The sequence below is a fragment of the Scomber scombrus genome, chromosome 12 (genome assembly GCF_963691925.1).
Source record: "Scomber scombrus chromosome 12, fScoSco1.1, whole genome shotgun sequence".
Classification (NCBI taxonomy): Eukaryota; Metazoa; Chordata; class Actinopteri; order Scombriformes; family Scombridae; genus Scomber; species Scomber scombrus.
Window position 1 is genome coordinate 20,055,718 of NC_084981.1, and position 8,793 is coordinate 20,064,510.

At 38.8% G+C, this 8,793-nt stretch overlaps 1 protein-coding gene across 1 annotated transcript; it reads right to left on the reverse strand.

Moving 5' to 3' along the window:
- Positions 1 to 6,892: 6,892 nt before the first annotated feature.
- Positions 6,893 to 8,591, reverse strand: sf3b5 (splicing factor 3b, subunit 5). Its single transcript, XM_062430613.1, has 2 exons — positions 8,520 to 8,591; positions 6,893 to 7,604 (listed from the first exon to the last, which is right to left on the reverse strand). The coding sequence occupies exon 2, from the start codon at positions 7,601 to 7,603 to the stop codon at positions 7,343 to 7,345; it is 261 nt and encodes an 86-aa protein (XP_062286597.1). The 5' UTR covers position 7,604; positions 8,520 to 8,591; the 3' UTR covers positions 6,893 to 7,342.
- Positions 8,592 to 8,793: the final 202 nt, after the last annotated feature.

Sequence of the window (8,793 nt, forward strand, 5' to 3'; positions counted from 1 at the left end):
AAATGGGCGGCTAGATAGATAGAAACTTTATTGATCCACTAGGGGAAATTTAGGGTTTAGGGCTGTGGGTTTAGGGCTGTGACTCAGGAGGCAGAACAGGTCGTCCACTTATCTGAGAATTAAGAAAGCAGCTGGAATTCGATCCCTAGTTCCTCCAGTCCACATGTCGAAGTGTCCTTGGGCAAGATACTAAACCTCAAATTGCTCCCAGTGGGAGCAATTTTCACACGCACGCACACACACACCAGCAGTGCATTAGATTAGATCCTGATAAGCTGGTTGGCACGTTACCATATAAATGCAGTCCATCGCCATAAATAACTTAAGTATAAAGTCAAGAGGTTGTGTGGTGTAGCTTAATTAGCTCAAAAATAGGCGAAGCACTGAAAATTGCCAGCCAAATCCTTTAACTTTTTCATTTACCACTAACTTACCTTTTTTTCTTACCAATACTTACCAATACTTTGGTTTATGGCTCTTTGTTTTGAGTGATTATTTGCAAATATTAGCATACTAAACTGGCTAAACTAAGATGATGAACCTGTTAAATCTGCTAAATATCAGTATTTTTGCATGCTGACACTTAAAATTCTTATCACAGCCTCATGGAGCCGCTAGCATGGCTGTAGGCTAATGTCCGGTTTCTCTTTTTGTCTAAAAAGTGAAACATCCAATGACGTTATGTACTGGAGTAAAAATAAGTGCATTAAAGCTGACTCATTTGATAGAGCAAGACAAACATAAGCGGACTATTCAGGTAGAACACAAATAAAACCAAATGCACTGAGATCACTTAAATCAAATCCACCGTGATACACATCAGTTTAAGTGGATAAATGTAAAACAAGACGATTCCAGTACCTCTAATAGTTGTTTCCCATACAAACATTAAAATACATTTTCAGTCTAAATATGCAAACACAATCAAACAGAGACTGAGAGATGAACTGCATTACTGTGTTGTGCCATTAAAAATACATTTAAAGATTTCTAAACTTCCCAGATGAATATGTCTTCTGTGAATACGGTTTGTTTGTTCTATCATGTACAGGATGTGACCTTATGTTTGATGCACGTAAGATTTCATGGTCTCAGAGTGCATGCCATCTTAATGTGTGTATTGCAAACATCTCTGAACCTTTGAGCGAGTGTGTATTTTGGTTTATATGGGATGTTTTTATGTGAATGACCATTAAAGTATTGAATTTCAGCCCTATCTAGTCAGCCTCATCCAGTGTACAATGCCGGCCTGCTTTTAAAAAGGATGTGGGCGTAATGGAGTTGCTTTCTGAAGATGAAAACAAGGAAATGAGAACTAGAAATCGAAGGATACAATGAGTGAGGAGAGTCTGGAAAAGGCTGTAGAGACAGAGGTAGGAATGGTAGGAAATGAGAGACTGTTGAAGAAGTGAATCATCAGTCAGCTCATACTCAACTTTTTAAAAGGCCCTCTCTAATACATGCTAGGTTAAATTGCTTTAATGACACATACAGTATGTGCCACAGCTTGACCTCGGCGACAAGAGAGGCGTAAATTGAGGTTTTTGATTTTCTTGTAATGTACGCCCACTTTTCGACTGTGCAGCTCCCTGGTTGGGTATAAATCACTCTGACAGGGGTGATAATCTGTTTTATAGAGCAAAGGAGGACAGCAAGATAACAAGCAGCTGGTGCTTACATCCGAGAGATGCCCCTCTGGCCCACAGTGATCATAAACCTCCTGCTCTCTCTCACACATCTTTTATCTACGAGGACCCACAGTCACCCCTTCTCACCTTTATCTCAAACTTTATCCTAACATTAACAATGGCTATATTTTTGACACCTGACTCTAAACTTAAGACCATGACTCTAAATTGAGCCCTTTTTTCAAAGTGTTAAACAGTCAATCTTCTCCAAAAAGTTTCCACTTTTTAGCCTGAAAACAGACCATATTAATGGAGTTTCGGGCGGCGGGATCGAAACGCAGTTTTGTCCCTGGTACTTTGCCCGGAGGACTTGGCTGTAATGCAGGTCTACTACTCAATTGGAAAACGGTGAATAGGATATTAATCATCCGTCTGATGCCACCCGAGGTTACAAAAAATGTGATTATCAGACGGTTTATTCCGTCCTGTCATACTGTTCCTTTTACAGTCATTCCATTTCTCAAATTACTTGCACTCTTTGCAAAATTGAGTGAAAGGCTATGAAAGTTTAACAATGCAGGAAAGAAAAAAAAATTAAAACGAAGTCAGCGTTTAATTTTCTGTGCTTGAACATTTTATGAAAAGGTAATTTTTTAGTGAGGAGCCTGGATAATAACTTTTTATTTGTTTCAAATCCAATTAAACCATATTTATTAACCTAAATGTAAATTTTAAAGTGACATTTATTGTACGAAACCGCTTCAAAAACTATTCAGACCAGACACTCATTTAAAGGACAGGTTCACAATATTTCAAGTCTATCTTACAATAATAATCAGATAGTCAGGTGCCCATATGTGCACTGAAAGAGGTTTTACTCACTGTAGTCCTTCTTCTTGTTCATACTGGCTGTTAGAAGATCCCCTTCAAATGAGCTATCAAAAAAAAACCACAGTGTGTCCACAAAATCATTGTGTGACTATTTGGATGGCTGAGTCTTGTGGATTTTGGCCCCTGTCATGCATTATGAAGGGATCTTCTAATGGCCCGTGTGTATAGGAGGAATAATTATGGCAAGGAAACCTATTTAAATGTTCATTTGGGCACCTGACTGTTAACATAGACTTGTTAGAAAAATTATGAACAAATCCTTTAAGTATTTTTAACCCTAAATATCAATTTACTGCCATCTTCTAAGTGCCATTTCTGTTTGCATTTAGTGACAGAAAATGACACTATGTGCACACTCTTGTGTTCTTCAAACAAATGTGTTTTTTCCCCACTGCAGAGTGATTACTGGTGTGTTTTATCTTGGATGTTTCCACTCCACTGGTAAACCCATCAGAGCTGTGGAGATGGAGAGAGAAAGAAGGACTTAAATGTGTGAGAAGAGGTTTGTGGGGGGGTGTAAGCAGTAGAGAAGATGAGAGTGAAGAGTTTCATGGAGGAGAACAATGGAACGGAAGGGTTAATGCAGGATGGAGATAGACGGAAACAGGTGGGTGGCAACGAAGAGCAGAGATAATTGGATTGTGGGGGCATTCATATTTGATAAAGGTGAATGAGTTTCCTGGACTTTTTCACTGTTTGGCTGAGCTCCTGTGTAATCACAGGACACAGCTGATGCGGATGGGCAGCCAAATGAGACGCTCACATCAGCATGAACACAGAAAGGCCAAGTGGTTATTAACAGGTGCCATTCACTCTGTCAGGCACCATTTAAAAATGCAAAAATACACCAATGCCAATGCCAATGCAGTGTCCGGTTAAACAGCGATTCATATCAGGTCATGTGAGGGAGCAGAATTCATTTCCTCAACTATCAAGCCCAAGGTGAGGTGATACTGATCTGCCATCCAAGATTAGATCATTTTATTGGGTGTTTGGCTGTAAGATGTTCAGACAGTCCTGTACTTCACCTCAGCCTTCACCAGGAAGAAGGAGCCTCACCAGTAATATATAAGAGTTAACACAGTTGAACTGCTTCAAATGAGGCTGAACTTCATTTTATTTTAAGTTTTAGCTTGAATAGCTCTAGAGATCAGACAAAGTGAAATGAGAAAGAAAACATTTTGCATATCCAAGAGAAATATCAATTACTTAGATTTACAGACATATTATTTTGGGCTTTTTTAAAACAAGTACAGGTTGGTCTCTTGAAAAACTATTTCCATGACTCAGACTTCTCTCCTCTTTGTAACTGAGGCCAGCATGAAGTAAACATATATGCAAATCAGAAGAAAAATACTGGAAAGATATGGCAATATTCAGTATTTCAGCTCTGTGATCCTCTATTCCGGAGTGTAAACAATAATAATAAGTGAGCGCTTACAGGCTGCAGCAGGAGACCTATTATCAAACCTAATTGAAATTCTGTTAGTGTGGGATTACACTAATGCACTCTAACTTGAACCATCTGGTCAAAATATCTTTAGGAATTGGTGGATTTTATGTATATATACATATACATATATATTTGCATCTTCAGGAAAGTTTTGTTCTTTGTGGGTTAAGTGGGCCAAATTTGATTTCTGCTTGTTCAATTAAATATTTTGAGCCCAATTCTACACTTAGGGGAGAAAAAACACATTTTATTCCAGACAAATAGTATTTGAGCCCATCCCTTCCCTTGTGGCCCACTGGCACTCAGTATCTTTATTCACCTCATTTTATATGAGACAGTTTATTTCCAGGACTTAATCAAAAGAGTTTTTATTGCAAATATAAGACACGTATTGTGAGCGTACAAAACAGTTATATGTCCCTGTATTGCAAAAGTGTTTATTGTGTGTTTGTGTGTGTGTGTATGTGTGAACAGGGAAGACACAGTATTTATAGTCACTGTGAAGGACTCCAGAAGGAATCGACAACAGCATAAAAAGCTGCCATGCTGCTTTTTCCCTTTGTAGAATGAAAACACTTGATCACTAGTGCCTTAAAATATGCTTTAAAGAATAAGCAAACAATGGTTCTCACTGAAGCAAATGAACAACCTTCAAGATGAACATTTGCATCCTGATAAGCCTTATCAATCATTTCTCTCATCTGTATGTGATCTCAGAGGACATAACATAATAACTGTAAATACATATTGTTTTGTTTTCTTCAGAGAGAATATTGTGAAAGAAATAAACAGCACAGAGCAGGTTTCTCACAGAGTGCTTCACCTACAGTTGTACTTGGAATCTATAATTAGAGCACTCTCCTGTAAGCCTTATTGGCATTGAAAAAGGTGACACCACCTCTGTGATCTAGATGGAAACTGAGAAGCAGGTGTCTATTTATGTGCTTGTTTCTCTCTGAGAGAACAAGTCAAGCAGTTTGTGTGAGTGTTTTATGTGTGTGTGTGTGACAGCAGACCTCATGCTGCTTTCATGCCTGACTTGGCAGCGCTGTCTCCACGACTCTCACAGTGAGGACAGATGGCAAGGAATTACCCCACTAAGAAACGCTCTAATGCACACTCTCAGATGTGATGCACAACACAAGAACTTCCTTGGCACCCACTGACTTATCTCTCAATCCAACAATGAGTCATGCATTGCATCCTCTACCACCAAGTGTCTATTTGTGTGTGTGTTTGGTCTGCAGTGTGCTTAGAAAATCACCTGTAGTCAGCAAATCAAACCATAGCTCCTGCAGCTCTTTTGTTAGTCACACGTCTCACTGTCCCTGCTGCCTGCTTCAGTTCAAACTGCAGCTTCAAACATCTATCCGACTTTAACAGTCTCAAGTATATTTGCATTATAAAAACATTTTCTCATGGCTACTAGCATGTTTATCTGACACCCTTGATCAAAGGCACTGATTCAAATTCAGCACTGGGATCATTTTCTTCATTTCTACACTGAGCTGTGTTTCATGGCAGCTTTTAAACTGGTGCCAGTGCTTGAGACATAATATTCACTCCGCAAGCTTGCTTTTCAGATATGTCAGTTACAAGTACAAGACCCAGCTATTTCAGCTCAATCAACCATGAACATGATACTATATATAAGAATCACATGGAATCTGAAGGCAGATGACATTTTAAAGAAAGAAAACCCAGAACAAATGAATATGACACGTATGGCTACATAGCCTTCACACTCACCAGATCTGAACCCAACTGAACACTGTGAGGTCCCTCTCTCCCTTTTTGCTTAAACTTCCTGAGCCAGGAGCCAGTGGGCAGGACTAGAGAGGACGTCAGGAAACTACATGCACCTGGGTAGTTAAGGCCTCCGTCTATTTAACTGTGCTAATCGCTCCCTCTCTTCTCCCCAACACATCCCTGCATTGTTCCCTCAGTTGTTTTACTTTGTTTCACCATAAAACACACGCTCACTCATTCACTCCCCACGACTGCTTTTTCAGATTGATCCTACCTATCCACCATTTTCTGTTAATTTTGACTGCTTTGTTTTGTTTAAATTTAATTTTGAGTACCCGTGTGACTCCCCTTTATTGCCAGTCAATAGCCGGGCTGTGACAACACCTACACCCATCTCCACTTTGAAGACAACATAAAATCTGTAAATTGTCTTTTGGAAGAACAGTGTTATAGAATCTAAGCTAATGAACAGTAAAGCTGTGTAGTATAGCGGCCTAACACGTTGTACACTTTGTGTACCTGAACTCCCTCATTCAAGTTTATTAATCTTCACACTCAAAAATGAACAAAAAATAGTCTTATAGTCACTGTGAAGCAAGAAATCTTAATCCAAATGTCTCCTTTATTGTCCCTCAGTTGTGGAATGAGCCATCAAACTCAATTTAGTCAGTAGAATCGATGTCTTCAACAAATGCTTGAAGACCTTCCTCTTCCTCAACTATTATGCTCTTTCAGCTAGGGCCCTTTTTTGTGGAGTTTGCACTTTCTCTTCAGCTACCTCCCATAGACCAAAAACATAATTGGTGACTCTAAATTGCCCATAAGTGTGAATGGTTGTCTGTCTCTATACTATACGTTAGCCCTGTGATTGACTGATGACCCGTCTATGTCAGCTGAGATTGGCTCCCTTGTGACCTTTTAGAGGGTTAGTGGGGAAAAAATGGAAAAGGGGGGAAAAAAGGAATGAATGAATGCTTCTCCTTGATATACTGCAGCTCTTTTTTCTGTCACTTTGGACAAAATAATCTGTCAAACGAAGAAATATAATAATTTGTAACTTTAATTTGTGACTTTCTGATGAGAAACTATTTCATATTTTAGACATGCTTCGACTAATCTGACCCATGAATCACCAAATATTCAAAACATCTAAACACAGTCAACATGGAGAAATACAAAGTTTAATCAAAACAAACATTTCAATCAAGAACTACCAATACATGACAGATGAGTGCCTCTAAACAGTTCCCATTCTCTGTAATGTAGCAATAACAAATATTTGTTATGATTTTCTGTAAAAAGGTCATGGAGACCTTCCTACTTTCCACACTGATTCTTTTTAGTAGGTAACTTCCCTGAAAGCTGCAGAGCTGTAAGGGGTGAGAATCAATGTTTTTCAGCAGTCCAGATGCAAAAAATGTAAATATATGAGTCCAGGTATCTTCTGTTGTGCAAGTGGACCAGTATTAAGAACACAGCAGTGCTAATTTTATGGCAAGAAATGTGAAATTATAACATTGAGTATAACATTGAAAATGTTTGGTAGAATCAAGTTGAATGTCCATCAAAAACATAATAAAAGATCCTGTTAAAAAACCTCCACAGCTCACTCCATTGTAACCTAGGCATCGTCAGGCTTGTCTGCTGGTGGTCCACACGGCTGTAGCATCTTCTCCATCAGGTTGAAGCGAACGCGCGCTTTGCTCTCGTTTTCAGCCACAGAGAAGTAGTTGAGCAGGTCAAAGTGTCCCATGTAGGAGCAGTAAGAGTCTCTGTGCTGGTTGACCAGCCATTCCCATTTGCTGGTGTCGGCGTGTCCGGTGCCGATGTACTTAGACTGGAGATGCTCCAGCTGACTGTGGATGTTGTATCTGTCTGTCATCCTAGCCCAAGAAAGAACAAAAAGTCATGTGATATAAATTAATTGTGTTGTTCAGTTGGGCAGCACAGTGAGATTATAGACATTTAAAAAGGATGTGTTCACAATTCTTCAAGTGTGTCTTAAAACAACAGTAAGGTGCCCAAATGGACACTGAAACAGGTTTGTTTACTTTGTCAAAATCACTCAAAATTCAGAATACCTTTATTGTCATTGTAAAAACTACAACAAAATTAAGTGCAGTCCTTGGCAGTGCAAAAGAGCTAATAAATAATTCACCTGTTAATACTGGCAACAATATGGGCCAAAATGCACAAGCTTCTTTCTGTGCAAAAATGTATTTAAACATTTACCTGAGGGGCCGATATCCAGTCGTCGAAATGTTACAGTGGCTTTAGTACCAAAGTCCCTCTTTTTATTATTGTACAAGAAAACACACAAAGAGGCAACATGTGGCAGATATCCACTTGATATGATTCTTTTTTCTTTTTTTTTTAACAAAATGACCGTGTGTGCAATCATTTGAAGGGGATCATTCATCAGTATGAACAGGAAGGATGAAAAACTCTTTCAGTGTTCAATTGGAGACCTGGTTGTTGTTTTAATACTTGAAAATAAGAAAGAAAGTCCTTTAATTTGAGTAAAATTTCTGCCGTGACTTTACCAGCTATTTAGCAGAAGGAGAAAATGTCTCTCTTACTCTTTGTATCCTCGTCAGTAACTTTATAAATGTGACTGTAAACAGTAATTAGCCTTTCGGACACAGTTAGCATGCTAACGCTGGTTTCAATGGATTTCTGGCAAACAATAAGGTGCTGTTAGCTAGCTGATGATACCCCAATAAAGACGCTCTTATAGTCAATAATCAGTTTCTCTGTTACCCAAAAGGTTTTTAAAATTAAATATAAAACACACTTACTTGATTTGATGTGAAGAGGTGTAAATAATAGTCGGACTTTTTCGTAAAGCAAACGAGGCTAAGACTTCCGGTTTGTCCGCCGTGTAAAATGATCCGTCTGGAAACAAAGGCTGCACTCCCCCCCCCTCTTTTTTTTTGCTGTCGCTCTCATCAGATTCAAAATCGATTCATCGGTATTATCATAATTAAGTACTGTGTTACCAAACCAGGGTGTGCAAGGTTGACAATGTAAGTATATTAATTCAGATTTTAAGATATAATTAGTGTTTAATAC

Excerpts from the sequence above, each read along its gene's own strand:
- sf3b5 (XM_062430613.1), bottom strand. The coding sequence starts at position 7,603 with ATGACAGACAGATACAACATCCACAGTCAGCTGGAGCATCTCCAGTCT.